The sequence below is a fragment of the Gorilla gorilla genome, chromosome 13 (assembly GCF_029281585.2).
Source record: "Gorilla gorilla gorilla isolate KB3781 chromosome 13, NHGRI_mGorGor1-v2.1_pri, whole genome shotgun sequence".
Classification (NCBI taxonomy): Eukaryota; Metazoa; Chordata; class Mammalia; order Primates; family Hominidae; genus Gorilla; species Gorilla gorilla.
In genome coordinates this window covers 66629831-66649235 of record NC_073237.2, presented here as the reverse complement: position 1 = coordinate 66649235, position 19405 = coordinate 66629831, and the positions used below count along the sequence as shown (strand labels likewise).

The window sequence follows — 19405 nt, the reverse complement described above, 5'->3', positions numbered from 1 at the left end:
CCAGGGTTTCAGATAGGTCATTAATCTATTGGGATGCTAAATTCACCAAAAATGTTAATAGGAGTTGGGTGGAGGTGGGGGACTGTGAGTCAGGTGCTAGAATCTTCGGGGAATGAGGGGGAGTGCAGGAGAGCCTGCAGATGACAGCCACAAAGCGGAGGTGGTATAGTCTGATGGCAGGTACTTCAAAGCAGCTGGGGTGGAGGGGGAAGAAAGAAGAGTCTAACTTGGTGAATAATTCTCCTGCCAAGGGTTTGTTCTGAATTCCACTCTCTAGTATCTCACCAAGCTTCCTTCCCTCTTTTGGCAGCTGAGAGGCCATCCAGGGTAAGGATTTTTTCAGGGTCGTGGGGTCAGAAGGAAACCAGCAAACAGTCAGGACTTTTATTCCCTCTTCTCTGCTACCAAAATACCAAGGCAGTGTTTTGGATATTTAAAAGAACATTTTAAATGTCCTTGTTTGTTTCTGCCTCTGTGCAACATTGTGCTGGGAAGGACAGGGAGCTGGTAACCATGGCAGTGGAGCAGAGGGTGGTGGTGAAGAGGTGGTTTTTAAATGGGGTGAACTTCAGGCAGGCGGCACCCAGAGCTGGAACCCCCACGGCCTCCTTGGAGTCCTTTGTTCATTCAGCTTACTTAGGGAGAGAGCCTGCATTCTTCCCCGCTGTGAAGCAAGCTTTGAAAGGAAAGGTTTTGCCAGACTCCATAAGGAGAGGGTGTGTCCCTAGGAGCAGGTTTTGGGGTTCTGCCTGAAAACCTTGGTCGGCAGAGAATTTGGGGCACCCTGTTACGAAAAGGACAGTCTGTGATGGCAAAGAAGCCAGCTCTGCAGCATCCTGGATGCAGAGTTCTTACACACCGTTAGCTGTCTCACCACTTCTCCCTGGACAGGTGGCCACTCGTGGGGGTGGCCCAGAATCCTGGCCAAAAAAGACAGCCAGGCAGGGCCCCCACAGGAAGGTAGCTGGCAGGGGAGTCAGGAGGAGAGGAAGGGGGAGGGAAGCAGTCACCTCTTCCACGTTCCTGGATAGGGAGCCTCAAGACCCTTTTCAGGACAAATAAGTGCCCCCAAAAAAGCGGACACAGGGCAAGGCAGGACAGGACAGGACAGGGCAAACCTGGGGCACAGCTCGGGGCCAGGGAAGTCCCATGACTGCAGTGTTCAGCTGCAGGTTCCCCAGCTGCTCTGGGCGGGAAGCGGCGCTGGGAGATGGGGGCGGGGAGAAGGGAGGGGAAAAGAGGAGGAGGGAAGTAAACAGGAGACCACAGAGAGAGCCAGTTCCCGGCGTTCAGAGAACACTAGCCGCCTCCGGTCCCCGGTGGGTGGCTGTATGTGTGGAAATGAAACTGGGAGGAGGAGGGAGAGAGGGAAGAGCGGGCACGCACTTCTCGGCTGTCATCCACCTTGCCTCTTCCGACCCTCCAGCCCGCTCCCCACCGGGGTAGGGGGTTGGGGGAGGTGGGAGGGAAACGGTTCAGCAAACGCCCACCCCCAAGTACCAGTAGCTGGTTCAGCTGTCGGTGAATCAGACACCGTCTCAGCAGCTTGTCACCTGCGCTCGGGAGGGGAACAGAGGGCAACCTTGGAACTTGGGAGGGGGAGGTTGGGAAAGTGCAGGATCCAGCACTGGGCCTGGGCCTGGGCGTAGGGGTGACGCCTACGGCTCGGAAAAGTGCTATCCACCTCCCTACACCCACACACGTCTCGACCCAGTACCCGGACGCCGAGTAGAGGGGGTGGGACAAGAGCATGGGGGCCGTACAGAAGGGGGAACTGGAAGAAGGGGAGGGGAGAAGAATGGGTTGGGGGTGTGCTGCGGCGGGAAGCGCTGGGTGCCGGGCGGGCGCGGCCGCGGGGAGAGCTGCTGCCCGGTGCCTGCCCGCGCGAGGTTATGCGAGGTAACGGAGCGGAGAGGAGGAGGGAGGCGGCGGGGGCCGCGGGCCGGGGTGTCTGGCACTCGTTGGACAAAGAGATGATGAAACGTGAGCGCTATATTTACCAAGGGGGTGGAGACGGGGCGGGGGGGGGGGCGGGGAGTAAAAAGGACAAACTGTTCCACAACAACCACAGGAAACACAGCCCATTCTGACTCACTGGGAGGGCCACACCGACCCCCTCGCAGGCTTAGCCTGAAGGCAGACGCGGGGCGCAGGTGCTCCCGGGACCGGACCGAACCTGGGCTGGGGCTGGATTGATTTATAAATAAAGGCACATTCGATCCAAGAGTGCGTGTGTGCGTACGTGTGGTTCTTGTGGGGTAGGGGAGAGCACGGAATGGCAGGAATGTTTCCTAAACCCTTGGCCGGGCCATCGCGGGAGAGATCTGCCTGCAAACTCTGGGAGCGCAATTCCTGCAAAGTCATCTCCTCCCGCACAGCCTGGCCGGCCTGCCCGCCACGCCCCGCCCGGGGACAGCAGCACCCGCCTCCCCCACTCCCTCCCCACCCCCGCAGCCCATGGAGTTGGGGTGCGGTGCTGGCTATGTTTAGAAGCTGATGTCATCTCGACACCCTACTCTGCAGTGTTCCCAGGAGGACCGCAGGGCAGGTTTTCCTCTTCCTCGCGGGCGTGGGGGATGGAAGGTGGCCAAGGTGCCCTGCCCTCTCCCCAACACAGGCACCCCACACCCATCTACCCGGGAGATTAAAAGAAAAAAAATGCAACACCGCCAGTTATGAAACAGGGTGGCGGGGGCGGTACGTGCACGCGGAGAGCGCAAAGCAAGGGCCTGGGCCGCGCGGGGCTCCCCCCCGGTCCCCGCCCACTCCCACCCCCGCGCTCCCGGGTGCAGGGGCTAATTTCAAGGTTAGCTCACGTGGGCGTGGGCGCCCGGAGCTCCTTGCACGAGTTTGGGGCGGGTTCCTGGTCCCCCAATCTAGGGCAGTTTGTTCAACTGCAGTAAAGGGAGCTTGATGTTCCAGCAGGGAAGGGATTTCTGAGAACTGGGACTGTCCTCAGATGAACTCGCCTCCTCAGGCTGCTGCGGCGGCGGCAGCCTGCGGAAGACTTTTTAAAAGGGCGATGCCAGGCCGGGGCGCGCGGTCCACGAGTGGCTCAGTCGCCTGCCAGTCCGCGGCCGGAGCCGAGCGCCCGCCCCCGAGCGCGGGTGATTCACCGAGTGCCGCGCTGGGCCGGTCGGAGCGCGGGGGGCTGCGAGCTAAACTTATCCTCCTGCATATGCATGAACGGGCGGCCTTTCTGCGCTGCAGAGGAGAGGGCTGGAGTTTTGCGGAAGGCTGCTAAGTGGGGCGGGAGCAAAGTAGGGCGGCGTGCAAGTTTTCGCGCTTGCCTGAGCGCTCTTCCTCCTCCAGCCCCTGGGTGTTAGCTGTCATTATGGCCACGGGCGTTCCACCAGATTGGGCTTTACCTGATTGTATTTCAAAATCCAGGAACATTGCCATTGTTGGAAGCTTTATCCCTTTAGCCCCGCCTCTCCCCTCCTCAAGCTCGCCTCCTTCTCTAATTCCCCTGCTTTCAACAAAATGAACACTGGTTTCCTCCACATATGTTCCGTGTGCCTAGGTGGGGTCGCTGGAGCTGGAGGGGCAGGGCCTTGAAAGGGAGAGGTCTGGATCCAGCCCAGAATGAGGTCCAACACGTGATCCTCTACCCCCAGTGGGCCATCTGTTCTCCTCCTTCCTTCCCGCCTGGAGGCTGGCAGTTCTGCCCGGCACGGTCCACCCCTCCCAGCAGGAAAGAGTGAGAAAAGCCAGAACTGGCAGAACCCAATACCTACAGAGTGTGATTTTAGCCTGAACTTCCCTGGTCCTTGAGCAGGGGTGACACCCGGCAATCTGTATTTTAAATCGAGCGCCAGGTGATTAGCTCCACCCTGCAAGGTGGGGAAACCCTGCCTTGGGGCACAGTTTGAATAAAAATCTCCAGGGGAGGGGCCTGGGAATCTGTGCTGCATATGCCAGGAAGTACCTTACTCCCCGCTAGGGTGAAAAATTTACCTTGGGCCAGGCGCGGTGGCTCACGCCTGTTAATCCCAGCGCTTTGGAAGGCAGAGGTGGGCGGATCACCTGAGGTCAGGAGTTCGAGACCAGCCTGGCCAACATGGCGAAATCCCATCTTTACTAAAAATACAAAAATTAGCCGGGCATTGTGGCGCATGCCTGTAATCCCAGCTACTGGGGAGGCTGAGGCAGGAGAATCGCTTGAACCCGGGAGGCGGGGGTTGTTGCAGTGAACCGAGATCGTGCCATTGCACTCCAGCCTGGGCGACAGAGCGAGACTGTCTCAAAAATAAATAAATAAATAAATAAAATAATAAAATTTACCACGGAAAAAGAATAGGTTATTTGAACCCCCATTCCACTTTCTACAAACCAGCTTGAAGAAAGAAAAATCGAGACCATAAAATTAAGGAAGGGATTTTGAACACATTTATATTTGTGTCTGCTATCCATTAAATGTTGATTTAAGGTTTTCTGACCTTCACTGCCATAAAGAGCAGTATTTGTAGATGTACAGCAGATGAGATGGTATTTAAAGAACCCAAGTCTTGCCCCAGTTTTTTTCTCTAGGATTTTTTTTTCTTTTGTTTTAGATCCCTTGAGTGTTTGGAGTTTGGGAGGAACTATTGGAGATTTATTAATCTAATCTCATCAATTTACAGATAAGGAAATAGCTCCCAGAGATTGTCTGAGGTTACAGAGTTTATCTCAGACCCAGAGGCCAGCTCCTCACAGTGGTCTACAACGCTGAAACAGCTGACTGTAGGCACTACTTCTTATTAGAGCTAATAATGATAATACTGTAATTATTTTAGGATGCACAGAAAACAAGGCTTATATGTTCTGGCTACAGGCCCATAAGCCATTGTTTTGAGAACTTGGATAATAAAGCAAATTCTTAGGCAGAATTCAGAGAGGAAAGCATAAACTAGAAGCACACTTACAGTCTGAATTTTCATGCTCCTTCCGGTTGGTTTGTTTGGATTTTGAAAATGTGTATTTACAAAGACTAACTTGGGGGAAAACAGCCCTCTTACATTTATGTGGCATAATATATACTTTAGTGATAAATTCGTTTAATTAGGAATGATTCATATTAATTTGGGATCATTTATTTTGCCAACATTTAATTGGGACAACCACATGCTGGCAAAACAGCCCAAGCTGGTTTTAATCATAAAACTATTATAATACGCATTCCAACACCCCCAAGGAAACTTCACTGTTGAAAATACAAGAAAAAAATCCTGACATAGAAATTATTATTTGCTGATATGTTATTTTATATGTACGTTTTTAACATATAAACTTCATGGAGGACAGAGTCTCTTTTCATTTCTGTATTCCCCCATGCCTAGCTCATTGCCAGGAACATAAATATCTGGAGAATGAATGAGTGGAAAAGGAGAAAAAAGAGAAAGCATTTTACAGTTCTAGAATTGCTGGGTTTAAAAAGATATTCTAAATCAAGTCAAGCAGCAGTTATGTTTGTAAATGTGTGAGAAATTCATGTAGATGAAATCTCAGTTTTCTTTTATTACTTTCTTTTGTAACTCTGAAATGAGTGAGTTTGGAGAATTCAGTGTTTATGTCCAGTTCAAACAAAGTGAAATTAAAGGGAATTAAAGAAAAGCTGGCAAGGAGTAAGGAAGGGAAAAGTTTATATTTTTAAAAAACCTAAAGTGACTGATGTATTCAAATTCCTGGATTATATAATCTTCAAGGAAAGATACAGACTTTTCCTCTATTCTGGAATAATGATGATGGTGGTCCTAGGGCTGTCTATAGATGTCCAGGCCCGAGCAGTCTGTTTCACCAGTACAATCCCAGTTAAAATGCAAGTCTGAGGGGTTGTACAGGCCATGATCATAGAAATCCTGGAGAGATCCCGCTGGTATGTGCACTGGGCCTTAAGGAGGCAGGCAAAGGTGCAATTTCTAAGTGATCGTGTATCCTAGGGGACAAAATTTGTCCCAGAAAAATCATGAAGTAGGCAAATTCCCCTGGGCTTCAGTGAATTCTTTTCTAAAATTAAGAGATTAAGTTCTAAAAATGCAAGAACTCCAAGATGGCTTGGAGTTTTTTATACACTGTATACCTACCTTACATGGATGCATGCAGGGTGCTTGGTACAGGGCCTGACACAGAGTAAGCCCTCCATGAAAGGGGTCGGTGATAATGATGCTGATGGTGATGATATTCTTGGTTGCCCAGTATCCCCTAACTACACCTTTCTTCCACCTGCAGTCACCTACTGCAATATCTTCCCTGTACCACTTTAATATTTTTGTTGTTGTTTTCTTTATTTTTTTAAGCTGTACACTTTTACTGAACTGGTCTTGTCAGGTTTGTTATTTTTTAATTAAAATCTATTATACTCTTACTTACCTGAGCCACCCTTAGTTATGATTTAAAAAAAAAAAAAAAAAAAAACAGGGCCTTGCTCTGTTGCCCAGGCTGGAGTAGTACAGTGGTGTAATCAGGGCTCACTGCAGCCTTGACCTAGGCTGACGCAGTCCTTCAGCCTCAGCCTCCTGAGTAGCTGGGACTACAAGTGCGAGCCACCATGCCTGGCTAACTTTTTTTTTTTAATTTTTTTTTTTTGATGTGCCACTTTAAAAACAAAGTCAAAAGAAACTACTGTAGACCTTATATTGGTAGAGTCAATTTGAGACACTTGCCTCGGAGACCAGAACCTGGTGTAACTTTCTCTTAACAAAGGTTAATAGCCAGTGGGGGTCAGGGTTGGAACTCACTGAATCCGCATCACATAGAATCAGGTACCTCTCACATTCACAAAAGTGAATTATTTTTAATGAATTGTGCTGACAGTATGCCTCTTGCAAAAAGAACTAGCCCTAGATTCTTTTCTAGCTATCAAGATGGAAAACAACCACATCGTTAATTCAGACGGAGGGGTAAACCAAGTTAATCAGACTCCAAGACCCATACTAATTGTTGACCAAGTAATGCCACAGTATTCCATGGCTAAGGATTTCCGGCTTGTTCCAGTCCCTAAAAATCTGTTCCGCACAGTTAATATTTCACAAAACCAAAAGGCCTTAGTTGCAAGCACAAAGAGCTAGAAATCAGGAGACTTGTGGTTTCTATTGAGTTCTGTCATTATCTGTCTAATAACATAAATAAGTCACTTCTCTGTAACTCAGTCTCCACATTTGTGAAGTGAGGGAAGAGAAACATGTCCTAAAAACCATGCAGGGGCTCTGGAAAGAAAAAGAGCTAAGAATGGTGGGTTTTTTATAAAAGTTACACAAATGAATGGTTTTTGTCTCCGTTTTTCTGAAAGTGGGTTAAAAATAGCTTCCAAATAAAGCTAAAAGAATTTATTTAGACTAAATTGCACCGGAGAAGTAGAGGAATTAAGAGACATGACAAGCAAAGATGGGATGTTTCAATGGAAGAATCTCAGGCAGTAAAAAGGCTATGCTGTAAAACCAGAACTTTTGTTAGCACTGCATTTTTAAGATGAATTGGTCATAGTTAATGTATTGGATGGAAGAATTTTTAAACATCTGCCCCAAAGTATGCTGCATCCACAAAATATATAACAAAACGAATTCTTACTCATTTGTGTTTATTCTTGGACTTATCCTGACATAATGGGGTTTTTTAAATTATAGATTCACACTGCATTTATTCATCACCCCTGTCCTCTCATCCATAACTCAAATTTACTACCAGCAACACAAAATACAAAGATGTGTCCAGTTTCACTACAGCTCTTCGCGTTTACAAGTGTCGAGCGCTTGCTTTCGGAACGCCCTTCTGATTGGCCGAGCCAATGCCAGTGACATCAACCAACTTACTTTTGATTGGAAGGCTGGTTGCTGGGACTGTAGCGTTTGCAGGAAGTCACTTAACTGTTTGGGAGCTGGAAAACCGAAGCTGAAGTTCTCTTTTGCCATAGGAACGAGCGCAACTGACTAGGAAAGATGTGTCCCAGAGCTCCGCAAGCCGGAACGTGAGCCAGGAGGCCCGGACCGGCCACGGGACCGCGAGGCACTCCGAAAGTGTGCGGCTGCCCCTTCCCTGCCTCCCAGCTGTTACCCTTTTAAATGTCAGTGTTCGAGGCTGTAGGGGTAGCACGAGGCAGCGAAACGGAACAGTCGGATTGGCCGCACGCCTCAGTTCTAGACGCACCTCTCCACCGAAGGCCGTTCTGACTGGCAGGGGGAGAAAGTAAACAGAGTTGAATCACCCTCCCCACTGGCCAATTGGAGGGGGTTTGGTTTGTGACGTGATGGGATTCTGCGAAATTGTTACTGAGCAAGAGAATGCCGGAACGGTGCGGACCGGCCGGAGCAGGGGTTCAGAAGCCGTCAGTGGACTCGGGAAAAAGTGTCTCTTAGACCTGGCGCTCGGCGGGGCCCTCGCCACCCGCGTCGGGGTGATCGGGTGAATGTCCTGGGGCTTTGGCTCGACGGAGAGGCGGCCGAGGGCGTGCACCTCTCTTGCAGTTTCCTCTCCCAGCGCCTCGGGGGCGTTTTCTGTCGAATAAACTTGCGACCGCCACGTGTGGCATCTTTCCAAGGGAGCCGGCTCAGAGGGGCCGGCGCGCCCGTCGGGGGATCGCGGCCGGCGCGGGGCAGGGGCGGCGGCTAGAGGCGGCGGCGCGGCGGAGCCCGGGGCCGTGGATGCTGCGTGCGGAGGCGCTGCCGGTTACGTAAAGATGAGGGGCTGAGGTCGCCTCGGCGCTCCTGCGAGTCGGAAGCGCCCCGCGCCCCCGCCCCCTTGGCCGCCGCGCCGTGCCGCGCCGCGCCGCGCTCGTCGTCCGAGGCCAGGGCAGGGCGAGCCGAACCTCCGCAGCCACCACCAAGTTTGTCCGCGCCGCCTGGGCTGCCGTCGCCCGCACCATGTCCGCGGCCGCCTACATGGACTTCGTGGCTGCCCAGTGTCTGGTTTCCATTTCGAACCGCGCTGCGGTGCCGGAGCATGGGGTCGCTCCGGACGCCGAGCGGCTGCGACTACCTGAGCGCGAGGTGACCAAGGAGCACGGTGACCCGGGGGACACCTGGAAGGATTACTGCACACTGGTCACCATCGCCAAGAGCTTGTTGGACCTGAACAAGTACCGACCCATCCAGACCCCCTCCGTGTGCAGCGACAGTCTGGAAAGTCCAGATGAGGATATGGGATCCGACAGCGACGTGACCACCGAATCTGGGTCGAGTCCTTCCCACAGCCCGGAGGAGAGACAGGATCCTGGCAGCGCGCCCAGCCCGCTCTCCCTCCTCCACCCTGGAGTGGCTGCGAAGGGGAAACACGCCTCCGAAAAGAGGCACAAGTGCCCCTACAGTGGCTGTGGGAAAGTCTATGGAAAATCCTCCCATCTCAAAGCCCATTACAGAGTGCATACAGGTTAGCGGCGTCGCCCTCTCCCCCGGAGCTCTGGGGTTAGTTAACCTTTGGCCAGGCAGCGTTCCTGGGCGTTCGGGACACTGCAGTCGGCCGAAAGGGTGCAAACATGTTGGATAAGATGCGGTTTAACTCTTTAAATAATTTAAATGTGCATTGGCGGAAAGCTCACTCTCTCCTTAATTGTCCCCGGCCTCCGGGAGCCACGGAGAGCCTTAAACTAGCGGGCAGAGCGAGTGCGGTGCGTGGCTTCGCGGGGAGTGGTGTCCGCCCCTCCCCTGTCCCGCCCCGCCCCCGGGACTCCCGCACCCCGCGACGGTGGGGCCACCCCACCTGGGAGACGCTGGCAGCGGGGAAGTCAGATGGCGTATCTTTTATTTAATTCTCTTGTCGGGTTGCAGAGAAGTGGTTGAAACCGAGGGGGGACGCGGCGCACTTTACTTCGAGCCTTTTAGGGATGACTAAGGACTCATTTAACTGGATGCCTGCTACTTTTTTGGGCTTGCCAAGGTGGTTTTAAATTTGGCTGGGAGTCCCCCGAGAGGTTGTAAATAACCCGGCTTCAGGCAGCAGAGGAGTCTGATCAAGTAATGGTGGTTAACTTCACTCTTTAGTCCTCCTAATGAGCCAGGTTTCAGAGCTGACTTTTTTTTTTTTTTTTTGGCCATGTGACTTAGGTCGCACCCTCCACCCCTGAATCGCGGTTTGCAGGGAGGTGTGGTCCTTGCCGGAGGTCAAGGCTTGGTAATGAATGTTGGGCGGTTCTGGAGGCCTCAGGGAATAGTTCCTCCCAGGGAGGGTGAGAGGCATGGCCGTACAAATGAATGTGGCCAGAAAGACATCTATCTGCCTTTTAAAATGGGCTTTGGAGACTTCCAGGGACCTGGGTCATCCAATTCTGTTGGTTGTGTTTAACATGAACGGTAAAAGTTGGAAAGCATTCACATTTGGACATGCTGTCTTGACCATCTTCGGAACGGTTCTTTTACAAGCGCCATTCAGAGGTAGCGGGGCTTGGTCCTCTCAGATAAGCCTTTTGCCTCTGTCCTGTGACACCGTGCTTGAGAGGGTATTGTTGGAGTTAGTTGGAAAAGTGTTGTCATTTTTTGGTGTAATACTTCGATACTTTTAAGATGAGGTCTTGGGCCTGTGGTTTAAAAATGATACATGGAAAAAAATGATACTTGATTGGGGTTTTTTGTTTTGTTTTGCTTTCCTTTTTAAAAGAAAGGCCACGTAACTGCTTCTCATTCCATTTCCTTTGGAAACTTGTTCTTGTGGAGGTGGCTGCTGGCACCGGAATCAGACTGAATTTCCTCCATGGTTAATGCAAAATCAGGTTCTGTTTGGGGTCATCATTTAGGTTGCCATAAAACAGCACGTTTTAAGGCTTGTATCTGTAAGGTTGCTGAAAGGCATGTGCCTGTGTTGGGGGATGTGACCTTTAGTGTGGCTCTGGGGGTGAAGTAGGGGTATATTAACTGGAGGGTGTTGCTCACCAACAGCTGTTGGGCGGGCCTGGCTGTGTCAGCCATGTTCCCGGAGTTCAGTTGTTCCCATCGACACCCACTGCCACCTTGAGCAAAGGCATTTTCTCCTTCAGGGAGCTGCCCAGTCGTGCAGCCAGGGAGGCCTGCAGTTCCTCTGTGAGCTGCCAGAGTCTGTCCGACTCAGGAATAGGGTTTCCAGCGTTCTGGGCCATTCGGCTGAGTGATTTTTCTCAGGCATTTATAGAAATGGCTGCTTCTGTGTGCGTGCATGCGTGCTGCTCCTTAATTCTCCATAAGGCAAGTCATTCGGCTCAGCTGTTTCAGGAGAACCTTTTTCCCAGTCAGGAGTGGAAAACGAAGTGAGATGTTCATTCAGCTTTAAGTGCTACAGTCAGTCCTTTGAACCTAGGGGTATGGTGATTGCAGGTGCCTATGTTTTGGGGATCTCTAATCTTAGTGCATGGTTGAACAAAACCTCAGCCTGGGTTAATATTGTCAGAAGTGTATTCCTGCTAGAGGAGGTATGTGTTAAGGTTACTTTAAATAAGAGACTTGGAGGTCTCATGCATTTGGAAGTTTCAGATACAACTTCAATTTAAATTGACTTTAGGGTAGGGTAAGGAGCTTTCCTAATTTTCTTTCTGCTGGTGTTAAATCAAGAAGGTGGGCAGAGATGGCATTTGGAATGTCTGCATTCTGTGAAGATTTTAAGAGCTAAACTCCCTGCCACACCCCCTTGCTTAGTGCTGCTAACATTCCCTCAAGAAACCCTCCAGCTTGCTCACTTCCTTGTAGAGACACATACAGCTGCCACTTCATAGACCACTTCTACACCAGCTTTAGAAGTTGAATCATTCAAACAGATTTTCTTCTAATTCAGTGCTGCTACTTCTGTAGTGTGCTGGGAGGAACGACACAGTTGAGGCCGACTGAGCTGGGTTCTGATTTGTCCTATTGTTTTCTCATTTGAGACCATAAGGAAGTTACTTTAATTCAGAGTTTGCAAACCGGAGGCTTGCTGCTGAATTTGCTTTGCAGATTTGTTTGGCTTGGCCAACACAGGGTTTATAAAAATTTAATTAGTTACCAACATCTAAAAATCAGAGGATTATAGCATGAATCCAGATTTCTGGCTTGTCTGGAAAAATCAAAAGATCTGGCAAAACTGGGCCTGAATTCCTGCCTAGCAACAATTGGCTTGAACTGATCATGATATGGGGCAGTACCTCGTATTTTAATCATTTACAGGATCTCTTTTGGCATTTAAGTTTGCAACCTCTGCTTTGTTTAAGCCTCACTTTCTTAATCCACAAGGGAGGGCTACTATCCTCAAGTCACAGGTTCTTGTGCAAAGATAACATCTATAAAGCACCTGGTAGGGTTCCACACACAGTAACCTCTTGAGAAATGCTGGGTCCTGTGGTTTGTGAATAATGTACAGAACGTCACCTTAAAAATCAGGAAACACTGGATAAACTTATTTTTAAGCAGTATGTTAATTTACATTTTCAAATAGTATGTTCAGTTTGTTTTTCTTCAGACTTTTTGGACACTTTATGATGTATTTATTTGTACTGTTTCAGATTAATTTTAGAACTATTAGAGTATTTTATATGAAAATATATCAAGCATATTATTTGAAAATGTAATTAACATGAAGTTTATGTATCCTAAGTCTCCTGACTTTGTGGATACCTTTCACATAGAGTATGGGCAGATTTTGGGGGGCGGGTGGTAAAGGCAGTGTTATAAGGAAACAACTACATTCTAATTCCAGCTCGGAAGTCATCAGAACAGGCTGATGTTGAATCATGCTGGGTTGATATCTGGATGACAGAAACGTTAGGCCTTGTTTCTGTGCCAGGTGCCATCTTATTCTCTTTTTGGAGGGGCTTAAGTCAGATATTGCCAAGTGGTAACAATGGGTTGAGTTTGATAACACTGGTTATAGGATTCTGAAGATCAGAAAACCCCAAATTCCAACCATGACACCCCAGTTCTATGAAAAAATATTTTTCAGTATATATATATATACGTATATATATATACACATATATATACATATATATATACACATATATATGTGTGTGTGTGTATATATATATATATAGTGCAAAAGGAGGCTCACATAAAAACCAGGAGAGATGGGGGCTACAAAAGCCCGGAGTGGCGGCTTCTGCTCCTTAGCCTCTTCGAACACATTCTTGGGATCCTTGGCATACTTGGTGTGAGGGACCTGGATAGCCTCCGTAGTAGAAGTTGTCCTCCAATATGGAAAACAGATTTTTTTGGTCCCTCTAGGAATGTCCATCACTAGCCAACTCTAACTTAGGTGGGAATTTTGCTTAAAGGCATGAGGTTGCCCTGAGCTGCTTTCACTCTTCTCCCTTAATTACTGTAAAAGGTTTTGGAGTCAACTGTTTGGTCAAGGAGAGTCTGAGGTCATCGGAGGTATCAGGAAAAACTCACTTCATTGCCTGGGAGGTGGGGCCTTAGGGACAGAGCAAGGCCTTGCCCTAGACTAAGGGGCCTTAGCTCACTGGGCTGCCCATTAAGTAGGCCCTGCCCAGCCCTTACCACCGTCTCTTCTCTTCGTGAGTGGAACGGAAGCCCTGTACCTGGATCCTTAGGGACACATTCTCTCTACCCCATTCTTCTTTTCAGAGGGCTCCCCAGAGTGATGTGGAATGGCATTTCATAACCCAACTTGCTTCATCCAACATAGATGTACAACTAGGCCTGAGTGGGGCTTGCACAGGTAACTGCTTCTCTACCCTTTTTCCATAATTGTCCCCTCCATTACTGATCCTCCTGCCTCAGCCTCCAGAGTAGCTGGGATTATGGGTGTGTGCCACCACACTCGGCTAATTTTTTGCATTTTTTGTAGAGACAGGGTTTCACCATGTTGGCCGGGCTAGTCTCAAACTCCTGACTTCAAGTGATCTGCTCACCTCGGCCTCACAAAGTTCTGGGATTACAGGTGTGAGCCACTGCGCCTGGCCTCCCCCATTACATTTTAATTCCACAGATACACTTGAGCTGTTTATGGACTATGCCCCCTTCCGAAGGCAACAAATCGTTGTAATAGCTAAGACTTTTTTCACCTGTCACAGAACCAATTTTTGCCCCCTGGGAGATGATACTGCCTCACCCCACTCAGCAATAGGAGTGATATCAAGTATCCTGTTAGGGAAGAATAACAATCTATGCAAAAGGCTGCATACACATGGCTTCTAGCTATAGAGGATGGGTTTCTAAGGCTGCAAGGGTTTGCTGTAGGGTTTGTTTCTGGGTTTTAGACAAGAGGGTAAAACTCCCTTGAATCAAGTGAAAGATGCCCAGACTGTTCTTCAGCCCCCAGCCCAAGCTCTCTGCAGAAATCTGACCCTGGGGCTGGAGGCTGTTAGGACCCTACAGCTCTTATTGCTAGTCACAAGGTAGGAGCCACCCAGTTGCCTTTCTTTACTCATTTCCCATTTGTCCTGTGTCATCCTCCATCTATCTGCCCTAGCAAAGACAATCGGGGGGCCTCTGAGAATCTTCTGCTGGCAAGATTACAGTTTCACGATAGAAAACATAAGCGGAGTCAAATTACAGAGTACGCACACTGTTTCCCTTGATTTTCCTCTCACATCTTCTGTGCGTGGTGAGAAGAGAGAGGGGAGGGGTATAAGTGGGTTCCTGGGTGAGAGAGGGAGGTACCAGAGTAAACAGTGCCACTTGGATGGTGACACCCCATTACCTTCAGACACAAAGATGTAAGCTGAGGGAAATGAATTCTTGGATTCAGGGAAATGAATTCTTGGATTCTGAACATGAGGGTCAGATTTACATTCCTGTCTCAATTGTTGACGCTTATCCCAAGGACTAGTCATTCTGCAACATCTGTGGGAAATTCCCAGATTGAACTTCCCAGGGAGAAACATCATATGACATATTGGGAAAATGGCTGACAATGGTTTTCCTTAGTAAGTTCATTGAGAAGAAAAGTGGGCGGATGATTTCCCAGTCTTCACTCTTTCAGAAGCCCCTAAAACAATCTGACATGCTCTAGTTGGAGCCTGCTTTCTATCCCATCAGTTTGATTTCTGAATGCCTTATGATCATTAGCATTCTTCATTAAAAAAAAAAAAAAAGCTTTGTCGCATTTGTTAGTCTTGACTTCCACATCTTCCGTGTTCTTTTTTTTTTTCTCTCTCTCTCTCTCTCTTTCCCTTTGGCTGTTCTCAGGCTTGGAGAAAAAGCTTGTAGCATGCCATTCCTTCCTCCACTGCTAGAATCCTCCCCCACATCCGACCCTCCCACCTTTTCCTAATGTTTCTCCAGCAAGCCCAGCGCCCACTGAAGAGCGTAAATTAGTGCCTAGTAATTGGTACAAAGGCACTTTCTGTTTCTATGCAACACACGCAGAAAGGAGGGGCAAAAGGAAGACGAAGAAAAAAACCCCACAGATGGTTAAAAAGGGAAAGAAGTGAGATCCTCTTTCAGTGGTCTTTGAGCAATCCTGGCTCTCTCTCTCCGCCCCACTTTTTGTTGAAAGTTAGTCACAGGCCTAGGCCTAACTCAGAGCACTTGGTGGCAGCAGTTGTTAGTATCAAAAGAATAGCACTTGGAGGTTGGAAGTGACCTTGGGAGGTCATCACATCCGTCATTTTGTCTTTAAGAAAGCACATCCCCACCCTTTCTCAGAGAGATGGGGATTGTTCTCTTGAAATGTTTTGGGGGGACTTGGAGGGCTTTGAAGCACACCACCAGGGTTCAAAAGCTGCCTGTCTGCCTTGACTAGCATGTGAGTGGTCATAATGTGTAATCTCCCAGAGCCTCACCAGCTCATGAGGGTACTGGGTAGTTGGAAGCATTTGTCAGCAGAAAATGCTAAAGCCCCTAGCTTCAAGCCTGGCTCTGCGGGTGCCTAGGAATTTTTCCTTCATTTTGAATTCTTTGCAGTACTTTCATTTGAATTCTTTTCCCCCCTTGCTCTCCTGGGACTTCAGTCTATGGTTAACATTTTTCTTTTTCACCTTAGTTTAAAGGGCTGCTTCATGGAATTAACCAAGTGAAAGGGCAGAGGTGGAGTGAGCTGGGGTGGCCTATGCCCTTTTTATGGGAGCAGCACTCTCTTTAACAGCCCAAGGCAGAGCTGCTGAGAGGTTTCCTACCACTCCCTACCTGGAATCCTCCTGAAACTTTAATACCTTTTTGATGCATTAAGGCCACGAGTAAACATTCGTTTAATCCCAGCGTCAAGCAGTCCCCTCAGCAAATAATAGGACTAACATTATTATTCATAAGAATGTGATCCCCCCTGAGGGAGTGAGAAGCACCCGTTTTTGTTTTTTTTTTAAATACATGGGAACTTCCAAGGCCATTCATTGCCATGTGTGTCCAAAGCCTTTTTGATGGTGTGCCCGAAGCCTTCTCTTTTAATCTCAGTTTCTAGTGTGGCATAATTGACTTTGGAATCCTGAGATGAGAATTGAAGAATCTGGATCTGAAATCTAAAGGTTCTAGAGCTGAGAGAACCAGTTTGCTCACGATCTAAGCCAGAGCTGCTGCTGCTGGGCCTTTGAATTTGTTTATTTTTTTAATGAAACTGAGAATGATCACAAATTTGAACAGGAGAAAGGAATCTAGGAGAATTTGAACAGGAGAAAGGCCAATCCTTAACTGGCCAGATTGAGTCTTTTTAAAAAGTGAGGACATTTATTTAAATAGATTAAGAGACGGGAGCTTAAGCCATACAAAATTAGTGACAAGGATTTGAAATGCAGTCAGTGGTGTTATGTATTCAATGAAGTTTGAACATTTTTCCAAGCTGAGCCTCCGTCCTTGTGGAAGGGAGTATCTCCCAAAGGGCCTGACTTGAACCAAAGTGGGAACCAGTGGAATAGGCAATGGTCAAAAACACAAAAGTCTCTCTTGGGAGTTTTGGACATTTTAGAACCGGGAGCAAAATTACAGATCATCTTGGCCCAAAGAAATAGAGGGAGAAGAAAAGGTTTCACCATCTCTGTCTTCTAGAGAGCTAGCTTTCATAAGACAGGCAGTTAGAAATGAAGAGTAAGGCCTGACCTATTTCATACTGAACAGTCAAACTGAGGAACTGGAATGTGAGGGGGCCTTTACCTTCAGTACAGAGACAGTAGATAGAGTCGTCAGAGCACAGGCTTTTGGGTCCTTCTGACATGGGTTTTTGAATCCTGTCTCCACCATTCTATTTATGACAACTCAGGCTCTACTTACCTTCTCTGAGCCTCAGGTTTCTCATCTGTAAAATGGAGCTCAGTAATTATATATTTATGAAGTTGTTATGAAGCTTAATTCAGATGAGGTGTTTAAATCATTTAGCACACCATTATAATTAAAAATAAAGAATTTATGTGTGTGTTCCAGAAGCCCTTGATTCCTAGAATTTTTGTTTAGAATTCCAGATTAGTCCAGCACTGCCTCATTCACTTAAATTATTTATTATTATTATTATTATGATTTTGAGACTGAGTCTCACTCTGTCACCGAGGCTGGAGTGCAGTGGCATGAAGGATCTTGGCTCACTGCAACCTCTGCACTCTCCCCCCATTACAGGCATGAGCCACTGCACCCAGCCATCTCATTCACTTAAATTATTTATTGAGTGACTTACATGCAAAAAGCTGTGTAAAATGCTGGTACCAGGCACTTTGGATTTTGTGGCTAATAGTGATAATAATGACAATTTCTAACATTTATTATATGTCAGGTTCCAAGCTAAATGGTTTACATGCATTGTCACATTTAAACTCACAGCAATCCTGTGAGATAGAAAGGTGCTGTTCTTCTCATTTAATAGGAGGAATCAGACTGGGAGTTAGTTAACGTAGTTCAAGGTTACACTGGAATTTTCCTAGTCTGTCTCTAGGTGGGTGGAGTTGGGCATGAATGCTTGCTGATCTGGACCCCTTGGGTTTCCGCCAGTGGGAAGAGACCCTGTGTTTTACGTGGTTCTCTTGGGTTTGGTCGCAGAGCCACCAGTCTTCAGCTGTCTACTCTTGTTGTTCTGACTCTGGCTTATGGTTGGTTTTCATGAACCTCGGTTAGGAGTGTCAGCAGAAATCTTGGACTCTGACCATACCTACTCTGTATTTTCCATAGTTATCCAGAAGCTGCTTCCTTCCCATTGAAAAATAACCTGGTTGTGGGCCCAAAGCTGTATTAGTCAGGACAACAGAATCCAAACAGGGACTGGCTTAATAAAAAAAATGAAACTTTATTGGTTCAGGTTACAAACACATCTAGGGGTAGCTCTCATTTCGGTGTCTGTGGATACAGGCACTCAGTTTCTGCCTCTCCATGGCTCAGTTTTGCTGCCTTTTGCTACAGCCTCATTCATGGGGTTGGTGGGGGCTGTCTCCAAATAGTGGTGAGATGGCTGCCCGCAGTTCCAGACTCATATCCTGCCACTTAAGCAAACCCCAAGGAAAGATAGTTTTCCATTCCCAAAGATTCCAGCAAAAGTTCCAGGCTTTAAGCTCCATGACTAGTTCAGATTGTGTGCCCCATCCCTGAAATGAATCACTGTGGCATGACTGGGTCACATCCAATCTCTGGGTCTGGAGGTGCGGGGTCACCCTCCCTGGAATTACGTATATCCAGAATGGGGAAGGAGTTGTTGCCAAAAGGAAATTTAATGTGTTATTTATTATCCAGAAGGGAACAAATGCCAGACAGGCAAAACCAACACCTATTCTCTCTGTCGTCCCATTTAGTTAGTTATTTATTTTTATTTGTATTTTTTTGAGACAAAGTCTCGCCCTGCTTCCCAGGCTGGAGTGCAGCAGCACAATCTCGGCTCACTGCAACCTCCACCTCCCTGGTTTAAGCCATTCTGGTGCCTCAGCCTCCCGAGTAGCTGGGATTACTGCCACACCCCACCATGCCAGGCTAATTTTTGTATTTTTAGTAGAGATGGGGTTTCACCAGGTTGGTCAGGCTTGTCTTGAACTCCTGACCTCAGGTGATCCACCCGCCTCGGCCTCCCAAAGTGTTGGGATTACATGTGTGAGCCACCATGTCTGGCTATCATCCCATTTATAACTACCAACAGGATTTTCCAAAGAACAGAGTTTGACAAAATGAGAGGCAAACAGTACGATATTTTTTTTTCTATATATTTTTCTTCCTTTTGATGGGAAGGAGCTCCGAACTATCTCTGGAGTTCAACCCAAAAGATAGGCCATAAGTGAATGTACAGAGGGTCTTTGCAGAAGATAGATGATTTTGACAGGTATTACATATGCTTAAGCAAACACCCACTGGCCCTCCTGAGTGGATGTTCTAGAAGCCAATACCAAAAGCCTCACATGGAACAAGTATAACAGCAGCAGGGTGAACTTCAAAGCCATTGACTTGGTTTTAATTCCAGTCTGTCCATTTTAATGTCCAGAGAAACAAATCATGTTTACAGGAACATTTATTACCCTATACGCTAATAGATAAAAGCCTAGTCTATGCAAAGACGAGCTGTTTATATGGCAGTTCCCACTGAGATTCAGAAGTGTATTCAGTGTGCACAATGCCCAAGAAAAACACTGTAATAAATCATA

At 47.9% G+C, this 19405-nt stretch overlaps 1 protein-coding gene and 1 long non-coding RNA gene across 2 annotated transcripts in view; one reads left to right on the top strand and one right to left on the bottom strand.

Moving 5' to 3' along the window:
* LOC129524622 (uncharacterized) overlaps nt 1-7934 on the bottom strand; it is a 187169-nt gene extending 179235 nt beyond the window's left edge. Inside the window, exon 1 of the long non-coding RNA XR_008668484.2 lies at nt 7788-7934. This is a non-coding gene — a long non-coding RNA (uncharacterized lncRNA). The remainder of the gene's footprint in view (nt 1-7787) is intronic.
* The window catches only part of KLF9 (KLF transcription factor 9), a 30545-nt gene continuing 17710 nt past the window's right edge, over nt 6571-19405 (top strand). The window contains exon 1 of the mRNA XM_004048112.5: nt 6571-9339. Within this exon, the coding sequence (XP_004048160.1) occupies nt 8835-9339 (505 nt within the window). The 5' untranslated portion in view covers nt 6571-8834. The remainder of the gene's footprint in view (nt 9340-19405) is intronic.